General features: G+C 34.9%; 1 protein-coding gene across 6 annotated transcripts in view; it reads right to left on the bottom strand.

Annotated features, from left to right (window-relative positions):
• Positions 1-18,802, bottom strand: part of EMCN (endomucin) — a 125,240-nt gene that overhangs the window by 68,111 nt on the left and 38,327 nt on the right. For 5 of the 6 annotated variants that reach the window (XM_045998366.1, XM_045998368.1, XM_045998367.1 and 2 more), the window contains exons 2-4: positions 17,876-17,995; positions 11,434-11,511; positions 1,055-1,165 (exon numbers count right to left, since the gene is read on the bottom strand). In XM_045998366.1, the coding sequence (XP_045854322.1) occupies positions 1,055-1,165; positions 11,434-11,511; positions 17,876-17,995 (309 nt within the window). The remainder of the gene's footprint in view (positions 1-1,054; positions 1,166-11,433; positions 11,512-17,875; positions 17,996-18,802) is intronic. The other variant, XM_045998370.1, reaches the window with a different exon arrangement.

Here is an 18,802-nt window from a genome sequence, read left to right as displayed (position 1 = left end):
TGAATCTATCTATCTACCTACTACCTCTCATCACCTTATTGTACTATCTAGAACCTTTGGTTATAATTTTGAATAGAAGTGGTGAGAATGGACATCTTTGCTGTGTTCAAGATCTTAAGAAGAGGAAAGCATGAAATAAATTTAACTATTAAGAATGATGCTTACCATACATTTTTCATAGATGTCCTTTTCAATTTGAGTAAGTTACATTTTATTTCTAGTTTATTGAGATTTCTAATTAAAAGTGGGTGTTAAATTTTGTCAAATGCTTTTTCTGCATCTACTGATTTTACTAATATAGTGCATTGCTGTCCTTGATTTTCATTTATTAAAACAGTCATACATTTCTGGATAAATTTCACTTGTTTATTTTTCTGTCCCTTTTTTATATGTTGTCAGTTAGTTTGGTAAGGATAGTTGCCTCAATGTTCATGAAGGATATTGGTTTATAGTTTACTTGCTTTTCCTTTTCATTTTTTTCTAGCTTTGGTACCAGGATAATGTTGGTTTCAAATAATGCCTTGTGCGGTTTTCCCTCCTCCTCTTCCTGAAAGGGTTTAAGAAGAACTGGTATCATTTCTTTTGAAAATATGTAGAGAATACGTAGAATTCATAATTGAAGCCATCCTGCTGGAAATTTTCTTCATGGGACCATTAAAAATTTCTAATGCAATGTAATATCTTTGATTATTTTTATATCTTTTTACATTACTTATCTTCCTGAGTCAGTTTTAGCAATTTGTTTCTTTCTAAGAATTTTCCCACTTCATGAAAGTTTTCTAATTTTTTGCCAAGCTCACTTTTTGTGTCAGGTGATATCATAGATTACTTCTTGGCCCTGAATTGATCTTTCCTGGCACTCACCCATTTGTGGCTATGGAGGGATAAAGTTTCATGGTACAAAGCTAAGTAGCCAAAAGGTTGTCCTGTTTGACAGAGACTGGAGAAGACACATTGAGCATGGTTCTTTGGTAGCTATGGGCTGGAAAACATTCCCAGTTTAATGCCATCCACCACATAAGTTAAACATTTCAGCGTAACTTTTTATACTTACTCTTGTGTTGGGAACTTTGTAATGTTGAAGAAACATTTGAAAGTGGAATCTTTGTCACTGTTGCATTTGTGACAGTTACCTCGATCTTCGTGATGGCACTGGTTGTGGCTCCTAATTATGTAAAAACAAAAGTAGCCATCAGGGGTGTAACCAATAAATAGATAGTCTTATTATCTGATTAGTATTAATATTAACATCCAATTATGACTTGAATATTAGTTGCTGAAAGTTGTCTGATCAAGTTTTAGAAATCCAACATTTTGATATTTACTTTTTAGTGATCCGGTTAATTTTGTTAAGATAACAAGGCATATTTGACTCTTTTATATGTCTGCTATAGTTTATCTCATTTGGGCAGCCAGTGATCCTATTAATTAAGTCATAATTGTGATCGTATAAGACTCAGAAAACTTAATTTCTCCATTGTCACACAACTTGTAATAGGAGAGAGCTAGGATCTGAATCCAAGCCTTTCTGATGCAAAAGTTATTCGATCACTCAGCTGCCCTAGAAAAGGGGTGGTAAGAAAGTGGTAGTAGTTGAAGATGGTACCATGGTTCCCACGCTGTCTGGGAAGGAATTTTCAGGTAGGGGGAATAGACAGCAGAAAAGGGATAATAGGAATTCCTGAAAAGAAACTTTTAATTATACTTAGTTCATTTTTTGGAGGGGAGGGAAGGAAAATTAACAACAAAGATAACCTGAGATTATGAAATAACACGGGAATAAGATTACTTGAAACAATTTATATTTGCACAAATATTATAAAAATGATTAATGTTTTTCACTCTTTTCAAAGTCTAATGTGGAGATCATTGGTTAGTGAAGAAAAGACAGGCATGCTGGGTACTGCATGCTTAATGTTAGCTACATATGATGCTAGCTGGAGATGGGAAGAAGCCAGTTTAATAGATTTCTGTCACACAGTAGGCAGAAAGACTGAATTGCTGGTGTTTTCCAGAAGTGCCAATCAGCTTCCATTCTATGACAACAAGCATCTATACTGTAACGCAAATTCTTAGTGCAATTAAGAGATTGATGCCAGAGAAACTGAGAGTTTGCAAGAAGACCTCAGAGACAGTAGGTAAATATGTCTTTACACAAAAAGCCTTGAGGAATTGATATGCCAGCAAAATATAAATATAAGCGCAAATGTAGGCTGTAGCATTAACACTGTATATGAGAAGGAAAGAATTGAAATAAGCAAAACTTTGAATGCATCTTTTTTTAAAAAGATTTTATTTATTTATTTCAGAGAGAGAGAGAGATCACAAGTAGGCAGAGAAGCAGGCACAGAGAAAGGGGGAAACAAACTCCCTTCTAAACAGAGAGTCCGATGCAGGATTAGATCCCAGGACCCTGAAATCATGACCTGGGCCGAAGGCAGACACTTAACAGATGGCGCCACCCAGGCACCCCTGGATGCATCTTGAAGTAATAAATTGAAAGAGAAATATTTGAGAAAATAAAGAGATATTTTATCATAGCAGACATTGATGCTCGTGATAACATGGAAGTATGAAAGATCACCCAAAAGGTAGAAACTCAACATTTGAGGATCAAGGGACATGTGGGGTAAAGATTTTGCTTTTCACCAGAACTCCAAGAATGAGAATGGATTAATGGAATAACTGGGGATACAATGCCAAAGAGTTTCCTTCAAGAATTGCCTATTATTGATGTGGAATATACTTCACAAATGAGGGTAAAATGAGAGCCCATAGTCAACTCAGGACAGGTTGTCAATTTCACAGTGTCCTGTAGGCAATGGAAGGAATCTTGAATGCTTTATATTTTTAAATATACATGCACAGTGCACCTAAAACAAACAGAAGGAAAGATATGGAGACAAATATTGCCACAGCCATAAATTTTGAAATTTTACTAGTATACTGAGTGTTTCAAATCCTAGATTCAAGAAAGAAGAAAATGGGTGACATACATTTATTAAGATATGAGGATCCTAATCTTGTATTAACATTTTGTTTTAAAAATTTTCCCAATTACGGGGTACCTGGGTGGCTCAGTGGGTTAAAGCCTCTGCCTTCAGCTCAGGTCATGATCCCAGGGTCCTGGGATCGAGCCCCGTATCGGGCTCTCTGCTCCGCAGGGAGCCTGCTTCCTCCTCTCTCTCTGCCTGCCTCTCTGCCTAGTTGTGATTTCTCTCTGTCAAATAAATAAAATATTTAAAAAAAAAAATTCCCAATTACACTTTGGGTTCACACTTAGTAGACTCTGGACTCCTTCCAGGAAGTGATTGACATCTCAGAAAAATAAAACCAATCTTAGAGTTGTTTTTTAAACTTATGTGGTTTGCTCTCTTTCAGTTGTTCTGTCTGGCCATTTCGCCCCAGATAACACTACATATCTGCTTTGGTATATAAGTGCAAATTGAACTGTAAGCCTATACATATAATATTATATTAGGTTTGACAAACATTATTTTATTTGAGAAATACTAATTTAAATTGTGACATCAAAATAGTATTGACTTTACTTTTAGGACTTGTGTTTTTGAAGTTCATGTTTTTGAACCAAAGTTCTTGGAACTTTGGTATAGGTAGAATGAATTGAAGACAAAATATAAGAATTTTAAAACCACATTTGACTTGGGATAAGAAGAGTCGAATATATGAGATGCTTGGAAAACCTCATCAATACCAGAGTGTGAGAGCAAAGCAGACAACTTCACTGCATCCATACCCTTAAGTGAAAACTATTGGCTAGAACTGAGCAGAATAAGAGATAAGAGCTGTTTTATAATTGCTTTGGAATTATTGATATGAGATTCATTTTCTATATTTCGTGAAATTAAATTTTTGGGAGAAAGCAATAAATGTGAGTATTATTTATATTAGGAACAGAGATGTGTTTATAACAGATTGACAATTGATTTGAAAGAGAGGGTTTATGGAGTTAAATTGTGCAAGTCATGGGATTAACTAGTTTTATTCCTTTGGAATTATGTAATTTGAATTACAGTATTGTTTTAGCTAATGCACATAAGCAAAAGCTGCTTGTGTGATCACTTTGTCTTTAGAAATAGAATATGGGATAAGTGACTTTTTTTTACAAAGTTAGCATTTACTAAAACATATGCTAAAAATACTATTACTGTGGTCTGTTAAATTGGTTTTATGTTTAAGAAAAGACATTTTGTAGTGAAATTAACTGGAGCTGCATAGATTGTAAAAAAACCAAGTGGATATTTTTGTGATAGGATTACTAATATAAAAAGAAACGTTATTGTGCATTGTGGAACCCCAAGAGGGTAACCTTTTTTTTTTTTTTAAGATTTTATTTATTTATTTGACAGACAGAGATCACAAGTAGGCAGAGAGGCAGGCAGAGAGGGAGAGAGAAGGAAGCAGGTTCACCACCAAGCAGAGAGCCAGCCGCGGGGCTCGATCCCAGGACCCTGAGATCATGACCTGAGCCGTAGGCTTTAAACCACTGAGCCACCCGGGCACCCCGAGGGTAGTCTTTTTTAAAGCAATTGTCCAAGGACCTCCATTTCCAAAGATCATTTTATGGACTAGTGCTCTATAGAAATTTTGTGTCTATGGCAACATGGATACAACTTAATTAATGTCCTGATTCATTTAAGTGACTTCTGGGGGTAATATTAAAGAGCCACTCATAGAAAGATAGTGAGAAGCCTAAGTACTTACTTATGCCAATGGGCTTACAGAGATGCATCAAAGCAGTGGCAAGAACTAGAAAAAAATACTTCTTAAAATTTTGCTCAGATTTTCTGATCTTTTTTAAAATTTTGTTCAGATTTTCCAATCTTTTTTTTTGGAGTGAAGAGTAATACATCGGAATGTTAATAAATTCAAATGTTAAGCACAAGAGGAAAAAAAGTGAAGGGGTGTAGGCCAATCACCCGAAAAACTCAAGAAGAATTCAGAACTGTGGCTCCTCCAACTCAGATAATGGAACAAGGCTACAATGGAGTTCCAAAGATCCTAAAGAAAACAAAATTGTGATGGTGGAGGACAGTCTAGGTAAAGTAGGACTATAGCTCTCACTGGGAGATACAAAGAGAAGGGAGTTTTATTTCTATGTGAATTTTGTATTTCCTTTTCCTTTTCTGTACCATTTAGATAGTAGGTTAAGGTAGAATGAAGGGCCCCTTGAAATTGTGCATTTACCAATATTCTCCCTTTTGCTAGACTGACTGGGACCTGGTTATAACCCCAGGGCAAATGAGCCAGAACAGACTACCAAGAGCTCCCTGACACTTTGGTCTTGGCTAACAGGGTGTCTAAGTGTCTTCAGATCTATCCATTTTCTAACTCAGTTTATCAAGTCAAGTTCATATAGGAATTTGGGACTGATTCCAGGCCAGGTACAAAGTTTTACCTGTATTTACAGTGACTCTTTGCTTATATACCCCAGAAATCAAGTGGTTTGCAGTGGTTTGGTGACCTCAGAGGGATGTAGTGATTTGGAATTCTTTTTAAGTCCTTGTTCTTCCTTAGAGAGTTCATTAATAAGTAAATATTGACTTTCCACTTTTAAAAAAATCTATTTTAAGAGTGTTTTCTGGAGCCAGACCAAATACTGGTAGAGTTGTTTCCTTCATTTTCTTAGATCTACCAATCTTATTTGTCTACATGTTTTTACACATCAGTGAATAACTGGCAACAGTGCTTATGGGGATCTTAAAAGCTTTAGGAACATTTGAGCTGCCCCTTTTGAAAACTATAGTTCATGACAACCACCATGGGGTTACTCCCACGTCAGGTGGTGGGCAAAAAGAATTGTTTGTTTGTTTTCTGGTTGTAGAATGCATATGACTTTTTAAAATTTTATTGTGAATGGCATTTAAATAACATAATAGTACCTTATTTAAACAATTTTAAACTGCACTACTGAAGCCTTAAGGGCTCAAGTGTGGAAGTCTCAAAGACTACTGTTAGCAATAAGAGAGAGAAGAGGATAGAAGTCCACCTTGCCCACATGCACGCACCACCACCACATTGCTTCAAACAAGTAGTACTTACATATTCCATACATATATATAATTTTATATGGAAATGTATTTTCCAATTAAAAGAATTCAGGTAACAATTGTCTTACTTTATAAGGAGGGTCATAAAATGTTAACCTTGCCTATCCATACTAAAAGTAAGATGAAGAAGGCAGAGTAGGAAGAAATAATATTAGGTTTGAAATTGCAAATTTTTACTATGAATTACCATGAATTTTTTGCTTCTTTTGTTAAGTCACTTAGCCTCTCTGAAACCCAGTTTTCCCATCTTCAAATAATAATTTAAAAATAAACTTTAAAAATGATAACACATTTCTTAAAATAAGAGCCAAATGCACTATTATAAAAATAGTGCATAAAAATAGTACGTTGAAAAAAACTGTAAAGCATTTGAAAGTTATGCTTATTATGTTCTGCCTAACAGAGGCAAGGATATCTACAATATACTGTGAATAGCCTCTATATCATTTATTTTTTTATTTTATTTCTTTTCAGTGTTCCAGAATTCATTGTTTATGCACCACACCCACTGCTCCATGCAATATGTGCCCTCCATAATCATTTATTTTTAAAATTACATTAAATTAAATTTTAAAATTGTATGCTTGAGCATGGTAACTTCTGGAAGGTAGTAAATACACTGAAGAGGAAAGAATTTTTTAAATGTAATAAGGAGAAATTTATAAACATGTAGAAATTTAAAAATAAACTAAATAACCAATGGTCCAAGGAATAAATAACAAGGGATATTAGGAAATACTTTGAGATGAACAAACATGGAAATGCAATCTACCAAAATTTATGGGATGTAACAAAGCAGAACTGAAGGAAACTTGTGGGTGTAAACATCCAGTTTATAAGGGAAAAAAGATCTCATATTAATATTCCAGTGTGCCAACTTAAAAATTTAGTAAGAGAGAACAAACCCCAAAGCCAACAGAAGGAAAAGGAAATAATAAAGACTAGAGAGAAGAGAAATAAAATAAGTAATAGGAAAGCAATAGAGAAATTAATAAAATAAAAAGTTACTTCTTTGACAAGATTGACAAAATTGACAAACCCTTAGACAGACAAAGAAAAAAGAGGGAGGACTCAAATTACTAAATCATGAATGAAAATGAACATATTTCTATCGTCCTTATAGAAGGAAGAAGGGTTATACGGCAGTACAATGAATAATTGTATGTTAACAAATTATATAACCTATATGAAATGAGAAAATTCTCAGGAAATCACCAACTGTAGCCAAAATTGAGTCAAGAAGAAATAGAAAATCTGAATAGAACTATAATGTGCAAAGAGATTGACTTAGTAATCAGAGAAACACACACACACACACAATGAAAAATCCAGGACCAGATGGCTTCGCTGGTAAAATCTACCACACATTTAAAAAATAACTACGATCTATTCTTCATAAACTCTTCCAAAAATTAGTAAAGGAAGGAACTACCTAATTTGTCCTAGGAGGCTAGTCTTACTCTGATACCAAAATTAGGCAAAAATATTGCACACTTTCTCTTATGAATATAGATACAAACATTCTGAACAAAATAATACAGATCAAATCCAGAAACATATAAGGAGCATTATATGCCATGACAAAGTAAGATTTATCTCAGAAATGCAAAGTTAGTTCAACATATAGAAATCAATGTAATATGTCTTATTGATAAAATAAGGGATAAAAAAAACACACAGCAATCTCAATATGCTGAGAAAAGGCATATGGCAAAATCTAACACCTTTACATGATAAAAACATTTAACAAACTAGTAACAAAAGAGGACTTCCTCAACCTGATAAAGGGCATATTTGATGCACAATAACATCATACTTTAATGGTGAGAGAATGAAAGCATTCCTTTATAATTAGGAGCAAAACAAGGAAATTTTCTCTTACCACTCCTGTTCAGTCCTGTACTGGAGGTTCTAGCAAGAGCAAAATGGTAAGAAAATTTTAAAAAATCATCTAAAAATATAAAAAAACAAAAAGCATCTAGATTGAAGAGGAAGAAGTTAAACTATATATAATTGCAAATAAATCTTATATACAGAAAATCCAAAGGAACACACACACACACACAGATGCACACAACACACAAATACAAATTAGAACAAATAAATGGATTCAACAAGATGGCAAGGTACAATATCAATATACGAAGATAAATTGTATTTCTATACAGTAGCAATGAACAATCCAAAAACAAAATTAAGAAAATGATTTCACTTATAGTAGCCTGAAATGGATAAAATATTAGGAATAAATTGGACAAAAATTACAAGTCTTCTACACTGAAAACTACAAACATTATAAAAAGAAGTTAAAGAAGACCTAAAATGAACAGAAAGGTGTCCTATATTCATGGATTGGAATATTTAAGATAATTAAGATGGCAATACTCCCAACTTGATCTGCAGATGTGATGCCGTCCTTATCACAATCCCAGTTGTTATTTTGCAGAAATTGTCAAGTTGATCCTAAATTTCCTATGAAAACTCAAGCAAGCCAAGGTAGTGAAAAAATTTGAAAAGGAAGAGAAAAGGTGGAGGACTCACATTTCCTGATTTTAAAACTTAACACAAAAGGTAATGCAGAGTGTATGATTCTGACATAAAAAAAGAAAGGATGAATACCCAACTTTTGTAGCAACATGGACGGGACTGGAAGTGATTATGCTGAGTGAAATAAGTCAAGCAGAGAGAGTCAAGTATCATATGGTTTCACTTATTTGTGGAGCATAACTAATGACATGGAGGACATTGGGAGATGGAGAGGAGAAGGAAGTTGGGTGAAATTGGAAGGGGAGGCGAACCATGAGAGACTATGGACTCTGAGAAACAACCTGGGGGTTTTGAAGGGGCGGGGGTGGGAGGTTGGGGGAACCAGGTGGTGGGTAATAGGGAGAGCACGTGTTGCATGGAGCACTGGGTGTTGTGCAAAAACAATAAATACTGTTACACTGAAAAAATAAATAAATTAATTAAAAATTAAAAAAATAGATACAAAGATAAATGGAATATATTTGAGTCCAGGAAAAAAAAAAAAAAGAACCGCATACATTTATGGCCACCTACACAATTTAAACAGGGAAAGAATAGTCTTTTCAACAAAAGGTGTTAGGACAACTAGATAATTATACACAGAAGAGTGAAACTGGACATCTAACTCACACCATAAACAAAAATTAAAGACTTACATAGAAAAGCTAATACTATAAAATTCTTAGAAGAGACCACTGGCATAAATCTTTGTGACCTTGAGGGCACGTGCACCCAAATGTTTATAGCAGCAATGTCCACAATAGCCAAACTATGGAAAGAACCTAGATGTCCATCAATACATAAATTGATAAAGAAGACATGGTATATATATACAATGGAATACTATGCAGTCACCAAAAGAAATGAAATCTTGCCATTTGTCATGACGTGAATGGAACTAGAGGGTATTATGCTTAGCAAAATAAGTCAATCGGAGAAAGACAACTATCATATGATCTCCCTGATATGAGGAAGTGGAAGCAACATGGGAGGTCTTCGGGGTAGGAAAAGAATAAATGAAACAAGATGGGATGGGGGGGAGACAAACCATAAGAGACTCAATCTCGCAGAACAAACTGAGGGTTGCTGGGGGGAGGGGTGTCAGGAGAGGGTGGTGGGGTTATGGACATTGGGGAGGGTATGTGTTATGGTGAGTGCTGTGAAGTGTGTAAACCTGGAGATTCACAGACCTGTACCCCTGGGGCTAAAAATACATTATATGTTTATAAAAAAAAAATTTAAAAAAAAATCTTTGTGACCTTGAGTTGAGCATGGTTTCTTAGCTTTGACCCCACTGACTGAAGGAAACCAGAATGTTACCCTGAAATATCTTTGACATAAAAATTATTTTGACTTCAGCCAATTAAGAGGCAGCCAATGCAGGAAAAGCTTTTCTGCTTAAGGGCAGGATATAAATTCTCCTTTTACTGGAGACAGACTCTTACCAGCCCAGAGAAGAAACTAGTGGACTCTGCAAACAAAACTCACTCCACTAGTTTTCCTTCCAGATATTTTCCTTCAGTTTGTTTCCTGCCTTTGGAAGCCTAAACTACTTTCTTTTGTCCAGTCATTTTTCTACAAACTTACTGTTCTTTGTTCTAGATGTTATATAAGCCAAAATTCTAAACCACTGCTTTGAGTTACTCTTTGTTTTAGGTTTCTCGTGTGCTGTGCACTGCCCATGTTAATAAGCTGTTTTTTGTTAATCTGTCTCCTGTTAGTGTCCCAGATGAAAACCTGAAATGGGTAGAAGTAAAGTTTTGCCTTCTCTACATGAAAGAAAAAATATAGATATACTTTGCTTCATCAGAATTAGAGATTATAGTGTTTCAAAAGTTACCATCAAGAAAATGGGAAGACAACCTACAGAGTGGGAGAAAATACTTGCAAAATATCTGTCCAATAAGGCTCTTGTCTACAAAATATATTTAAAAAAATACTTACAACCCAATGATAAAAGACAACCCAATTTTTAAAAAATGGAAAGAATTAAATAGACAGTTTTCCAAAGAAGATATACAATTGTCAGCAAGCACATGAGAAGATGCTTGGTAGCATTCGTCATTAGGGAAATGTAAGTCAAAACCACAATGATACCACTTCATGCCCACTAGAATGGCTATGATTAAACAGATAGATAGCAACATGTAGGGATTGGAAAGTGGACCATTAATATCCTCTGACTTTTCTGGTGGGAATGTAAAATAGTGCAGCTGTTTGGGAAATCAGTTCCTCAAAAAGTTAAACACAGGGTTACCATGTGCCTCAGCAATTCCACATTAAGATACATATCACAAAAGAAAGGAAAGGACATGGCCACATAAAAATTTGTATAAGAATCTTCATAGCAGCATTTTTTGTAACAACTGAAAAGTAGAAACAACTAAAATGTCCATCAACTAAAAAATAAACAAAATATGGTACATCCAAACCATGAAATACTATTCACTCATAAAAATAAATGAACTACAGATAAATGCTAGAGCATGGATGAACCTAAGAACATTCTGCTAAGTGAAAGTCGGATACAAAAGATCATATACAATATGACCCTATTTATGTAGTTTTTTTACATGAAATTTCTAAAATAGGCAGAGGGACAGAGAGTAGGTTAGTGCCCTGGAAGTAGGGAGAGGAGGAAATGGGAAGTGATTAGTAACAGATACAGGGTTTCTTTTTGGAGTGACGAAAATGTTCCAGAATTAGATAGTGTGATGGTTGCATAATCTTGTTGATATACTGAAAATCACTGCGTTGTCCACTCCTGAAGAGTGATTATGATGGCATATGAATTATATACATGAAAGAAAAATGACTGCAAATGATCATTACTCACCTTCACTTTTAAGTGTTGCCATTAACGAAGAATGTGTTGGCTGCAAAGATGTACTTGAGACTTTCTTACTGGTTGTTCCTAGTTTGATAAGATAGATGACATTATTATTAATCACAATTTCATCTCACCTGCCAAAGAATAAATGTCAGTCAAATCTGGAGGTAAACTAGAGTCTCTCTACAGAGGTACTGTCAGCTTTTGTCAATCTTTAATTTTTTCATTTCCTATCTCCTTTTGTGCAAAGTAAGGAACATAAGGACTGAATGCTTGGGTGACCCAAGGAAAACACACACACACACACACACATACACACACACATTTTTTTCTATGATAGGCCCCCAAAGCAAATTTTCACTGCAAATTGTTACTTGGGTATCTTTGAACATGCAAAAAATATATATTGCAAAACCACATGATTTAAAATTATTTTTCCCAAGAGAAAAATAACCTGGTCAATATGACCTCCCTCCCCCCAGAATTACACTTCATTTTGTTGATTTGATTATGACCCTGCAACTTCCAAAATTACATAAATTATAAAGGAACTTGCAAATTCTTGTAATTAGATAATTTGTTCATTTATGAACCGTACACTGAGTTCCCAGTCTGTGCAAGACCCTTTTCTAGACTCTTGAGGGCAGTGTAAACTCTTGGTCATCTTTGTAATCTGAGTAGTATCAAGGCACTCCTGGCATATGGTAGGCACGTAGTAAATGTTGTTTTCGATAAGCAGGGACTCATGTAGAACTTGGGAACCAAGAAAAGACAAAGATTTGCTTTATGTAGTGAATACAACTTACAGATATGATAGCCACACTAGTCAACATTCCCTTCTTAAAACATTTTAGGATATCCTTTTGTGATTAGGGCATAGGTTCTATTTTTATTGTGTGACATATATAAAATCCTGGTTCTTAAAGGTATGCATGTATTAGGAGAGAAACAATTCGGCTCTGCACAGTTTAATGCTTTAAAACCCATCCAGAAAAAGTTTTCAAAGGTAATCTGGCTGGATCTGTATAACAGAAGAAACTAAGGAATCACAAGGAAGTTAAGATCTTTAAAGGGTCACTGGGGACAAATGCCTCCAAGCGGATGGTGGAGGTGTTCTCTTCTGCTCCTCTCTCCTCACTTCTTATTAGAGGAGATAGGTTATTATAGAAATGGAAAGTGGCCATAACATGTAGATACTAGGAATTATAATATATGGAGAGTGCTGAAGCACTTAAGACATTCTCAAAGTCTTCTCTACCCAATATGGGGTTATATTTTAAAAGAAAAAAACAACAAAGGACACATTATTCCTAAAAACTAGATTTGAGGGGCGCCTGGGTGGCTCAGTGGGTTAAAGCCTCTGCCTTCAGCTCAGGTCCTGACTTCAGGGTCCTGGGATCGAGCCCCGCATCGAGCTCTCTGCTCAAGCAGGGAGCCTGCTTCCTCCTCTCTCTCTCTCTGCCTACCTCTCTGTCTACTTGTGATCTCTGTCTGTCAAATAAATAAATAAAAATCTTAAAAAAAAAAAAACTATATTTGAGATTTTTACATTGCCCAATCACAGGGATGCCATCTTTCTTTCTTTATTTCTGAGAGAGAGAGAGAGAGAGAGAGAGAGAGTGGGAGCACACAAGCTGGGAGAAAGGCAGAGGGAAAGGGAGAGAGAGAATTCCAATCCCACTCTCCATGCTCAGTGCAGAGCTCAACATTGGCTCAATAGCATGACTCTGAGATCATGACCTGAGCCCAAATCAAGAGTTAGATGCTTTACTGGTTGATCCACCCAGGCGTTCCCAGAATGCTATCTTAAGGTGAAGATGTAATGATATAAATCAACTGTCCTTTCCAGCCAGCTGTGGTGAATTTGTTTTCACTTCAGCATGACTCTTGGCATTCTTGGTACCAAGAACAGGCTAAATTGAATTTTTATAATTACCTTGTTTCATATGTTTCACTGGGATATGTCTCCTATTTCACTTGAAATTTCAAGAATAGTAATGATTATAGGAAATAATTAGGTTGCATATAACAATAATCATGAATATAAATAGAAAAAGTATCAAGTGTGTGCAGTTCTTGAGTTTCTGAAGCCCTTGACCCTTTCCTTTTATAGCTATCCTGACTTCATGTTTGACAGAGGAAAGATAGGTAACAAAATTGAGCTTTGGCCTGAGCATTCAGCCCAAATCTATTTGGCTTCAATTTCCGTCTTGGTCTTTGGAAAACTGAAGAACTGAATGGCTATCCATTTCTGGAGTTCCTGAACTTGTGTGTGAACAGTGATCCTGTAATCATGACCATGATCATTGTATCTAATCAATGTTACTCTATCTATAACAGAAACAGAACACAATTATTTAAGATTTATATTTAATGTATGAATATTCACTTTCCAATATGGATAAGTATTCCACATGTAACTTATAATAAAATTCTTATGTGCTAAATATGTTGAAATTCTGAGGTATAAATGCATCCTTATTAGTGCAAAAGTAAAATGTCATACTAATTAACGAGGATTGTGATTTCTGTTAATTTTATGTGCAAACAATGATTAAGAACTTATTCTAGTTAAAAAAAGAAATAGATTGAATTTAATATGAACAATAAGAGAATACTATAGCCATATGTACTTAGGGATATTATATAATCTTGTTTATAAAATATTATAGATGTTTATGGATGTTTATAAAAGATTAAGATATTTATAGAAGATTAAGTCATTAAAATATCATAATTGTACTCTGTTAAATTTTTAGTAAACTATCATCCATAACATTTTCCAAAATGATCTCTTGGACCTTTGTTTATTCCATTTAGGACATCAGGGTTTCAAGAAATTGCCCAATTTATAAACATTTTATATCTTATGAGTATAAACTAAAAGCAAAAAGCCAACTCTCAAACTTACTAAGGTATATAAAGACAGTGAAAAAAAGAAGAAAGATATGGAGAAAAATGTGGTACTCAAACCTATTTTCTCACTAATATGAGAAAATTTACAAGACTGCCTTTTAAAACTCCCTTCTTTGCAGTTTTATCTTTGTCAGTTTCCAAAGACGAAGTCCATTGTAAACATCACCATGACTGGCACCCTATATGGAAGAGATGGCCAAAAACACTGGGCTCCTTCCTCTATTGACCTCAGCAGACACTGAATATCTATTTAGTATCAGAAATGCAAAATATCAGGGCTGACAAATTAATTCAGCTAATTCAAAAAAGTTTGATTATTAAATGGCTTAAAAATCAAGCTGAATAATAATTATGTTTTAAGAATGATATTTCAGGTTATTTTTCTCTCTGAGAATTTTATCTCATGGGGCACCTGAGTGGCTCCATTGGTTAGGCATCTGCCTTCGGCTCAGGTCATGATCCCAGAGTCCTTCATTGGTCTCTCTACTCATTGGGGTGTCTGCTTCTGCCTCCTGTTCTGCCTGCTTGTGTTTTTTCTCTCTCTCACTCTCTGTCAAATAAATAAAATCTTTAAAAATAAAATAAAATATTTATTAAAAAAAGAATTTAATCTCATGATGATGACATTCAGTGTCTGCCAAGTGTTGCTATTAACTCTGGCCACTTGGCCTTTGAACAGAATGGGCAGAGCACTTGGTACATAGCTAGGAAGAGATCAGGTCCCTTCTCTCTTATTGGGTAAGCCTCTGAAAGCGAAACCTACTCCAAGCAAAGTGTCAGTCACTTCTGCCACTGTTGCTACATTGCTACATGAGAAGAGTTCTCATCTCAGTAGCACATTTTCCACTTTACTGATGACGGAATTTCTGCCATTGTCAAGAGAAAGAAAATTTACGTGCTTTAGATAGACCTAAGCACTATTAAATCAAGTATCTTTTGACTTTAAAATAAGAACATCTGGTTGGAAAGCCTTAAAAGAAAAATAAAGATGTTTTTCATGTTTTGTTTGTTTGTTTTGTTTTGTTTTTGTTTTTGTTTTTGTTTTTTGCAAATACTTTTATTTTGTCTAATGACCATGATGTCTGGGACACCAGTGTGGCTCAGTCAGTAAAGTTTCCAACTCTTGATTTTGGCTCAGGTCATGATTTCAGGGTCATGAGATCTAGCCCTGCATAGAGTTCAGTAGGGAGTCTGCTGGAATTTCTCTCCCTCTCCTTCTGCCCCTCCTGCTGCCCTCTCTTTCTCTCAAATAAATAAATAAATAAATATTTTTAAAAAATCACTTGACAACCAAACAAAATGGAGAAAGAGAAAAAGGAAAAGGAAGGAAGGAAGGGAACAACGGAGGGAGGGAGGAGAAAGAAAATGAAAAATAAAGCAAATATGGTAAAATTTTGATAATTTTGATTCTGGGAGATGGGCATATGGGGATTAATTACAGTGCTCTATTGTGAGTACATCTGGACATTTTTTAATAAAAAGTAAAGCTTCACTGGCTTACAATTTGTATAATTGAATGTGAGTAGTTTAAAACTCATCTGGGAGAACTTTTGAAGAACACAGACTGGAGATTATTAGTTTTTGTTAACTGATTTATATAAGACAGTGAAGTGCCCGGAAAAGAAATTTAGAGAAGCTATGCGTGTGTGTATGTGTGTACGTTCTCTGATTTCAAGTGTTTTCCGAAGAGACTTGTTTCAGATAAGGGGCTTCAGTGACCCACTTTAGGAACCACCAGTGGTAAAGTTGTTAGGGTTATCTCCTCAGTTTATATGAGTAGGTAGAGAGTTTCCCGTCCAAGCTGGGCAGGTAAGATGAATTCCCAGTATCAGAAATGACAATTCTGCCTGAATTCCTTCTCTGAAGCTTCCATCTCTCCCTCCCATGGTCACATAGCATAATAATTAGGGTGTGTGTTAATTTGACATTGTTATTCACCACAGGTCACTATGGTCAGGGATAGTAATCATCTCACTGAGAATGCATAAGTTCCAAGGATTAATATAGAAATTGCAAAACTTCAACCCTTTGAGTCAGCATGCAATATCAGTACCTACCTTCTCTTTATTGGTTCTTTTGGGGTGATGTTTTTTATTACAAAAGTAACATGCTTTTACCAGATTAATGCAATTTTATGCCAGGAACACCACTGGCAACTCACAGAGAGAGTGAAAGAGAGAGAGAGAGAGAGGAGAGCCGCAAATGCTTATACTTGGTAAAAGTAGGAGCACGCCTCTCTGCTTCAACCCTGAAATCATAGGGTTGAAATCATTTTTAAAAATAAAGGGCAGACAATCTCCCCTTTGCTATCCTGCCTGCTTGCTCCCTTACAGTATATTCAGTAAACTTCTATCTTATAAAATACAATATAATACAATACAATACAATAAAGAAAAGAAAATATACAGTGCAGGAGTTGGCTGGAGGCTCCATTGTCCTTGACTTTTTTTTGACTGTGTCATTTGAAATTTCCCTTGGTTGGTGATATTGGTCCTACCACATTCTGGGAACAAAATCCCCTGTGCGACCCTCTTTGTGTAAAGCTTTCTCCAGTTTGGTACAGGAATTCTAGGGGAATTGGTTTGGTTTCATCTTAGAATTGCACATTTTGGAAATAACAGACTATATTCATCAGACCCTTTTTCTTTGAGGATCACCACCCCAGTTAAGTCTCATGAACCAGCCCTCATCGGTTCTCAACATTTTATTTGAACTTGGTCTTAGAATAAAAATTAAACAGGGAGTAAGTGGAGAGGAGAGGAAGAGAGCAGGAGGAATTCCAGCTATCTCCTCGTTAGGGTATATGATTTTCAGGTCTTCTTGTGACTTTAGCATTCTAACCAGAGTTCCTGCCCATAAGCAATAAATAAGCAATTCTATATTTCTCTCTCCATTGATTATAGAACCTGAATGATATGCCTCATTTTATGTGTGTTGCAGGATGGACAAGGCAGTATGCATTGGATTGATAACCTCTTGGGTTTTTAATTAAATGACCCCAATGGCTCATTTTACTTTTCATGAATGGTAAGAATACCTAGAACCATAAAACATGATGCTGTTGCCACTCAGTCCAGTAATAACAATGATGACATTGCTACCGAACCTTACAAATTAGTTCATTATCAGCCCAATATAACTAACAAGATCCGTGTGTTATTAATATGGTTTCACCCTGTTAATGGTGGTATTTAAGTGGACAATTGGAATATTTAAAAACATATTTTTATGACTAAGGAAATGGGGATTTTTTTTTATTCTCTAAAAATAAACTTTATGTATGTAACATTCACAATAGGATTATTCTCAAACAGGAGATGATCCAGAGGGATATCATCAAAGAAGCCTACTGTGATCTCAGGGTTCTGTATGCAAACCAAAATAACACGTAAGTTTCAAAATAGTGAAATAGCACAGACCTTCATAACAATAGATGTAAGATCTCAAATTATTTTTCGGTGATTAGATTATATAGATGCTACTAATTTTATCTGTTAAAGTTAGAGTAAATTTCACTAAGAGTTAATCCTACCTATAGATGTTTTAGTTGTTGATTCCATAACAGTATTTGACATTGTGGTTGTTGCTAGTACAGATGCATTTGCTGAAGGAACCATTGTTGATGATAATCCTTGAGGATTATTTCCAACATCTGCAAAAGGGAAACTGTGTTAAAGTAGCTGCTTTAAAGTTTACATTTATTTTGCCAAATACAGACGAGTACATTTAAGCAAAGCCAACTGTATGTGTACTCCTGCTAAGCCAGTAAGTAAGGCATGGATTTGAAATTAATTTTCTAATTGTAATGAGTTGAGCCTTCAGTTCGCTATTCATTTACGAACTCTATCTGCTTCTCACCAACAGCATGAATTTTCAAGATAGCCATCAGGAACAGTCCATAGCTCTGAAACAAAATTATAGCTGACAAAACTAGTGAGAAATACAAGTACAAATTTCAAATTTAACAATATTTTTAAGCCAACCTAACATTGTCAGATGAAATAATTAAATGGATGTTCTCTGGATTTAGTTTCACTAAATATTTTCATAGCACATTGAAATTATTAAGCAGGAAAATTTCAGTATTAGTACATCTTTTCCTGATATAAAGTATTTCTCCCTCCTTTTTCTTTCTACGAATATGCCAAAGGAAGACAATAAATCTTATTTTTTAATTTTTTTAAGACATTCAATAAATTTTAAAGAAATTCAACATTGCAACATGCCTAAATTTTTGACAATGGAACCACCATAAATATGCATTTTCAAATAATTTAGTTCTCTAAATTGTAACAATCAAAGGCACCAAAATGAAGATGATACATTGTTTTGTTGTTATATGTTTATTTTTGATAATACTTCTTTGAAATATTTACTAATAATTCTTAAAACTCATCTTAAAATACTATTTTTTTCAAAGTGAAGTATATGGGACTTAATTCTCAGTGATTTATGGAAA

This window comes from Meles meles, chromosome 2 (assembly GCF_922984935.1).
Source record: "Meles meles chromosome 2, mMelMel3.1 paternal haplotype, whole genome shotgun sequence".
Classification (NCBI taxonomy): Eukaryota; Metazoa; Chordata; class Mammalia; order Carnivora; family Mustelidae; genus Meles; species Meles meles.
Note: the sequence above shows the minus strand (reverse complement) of the source record. Positions and strands in the feature narration are given on the sequence as shown.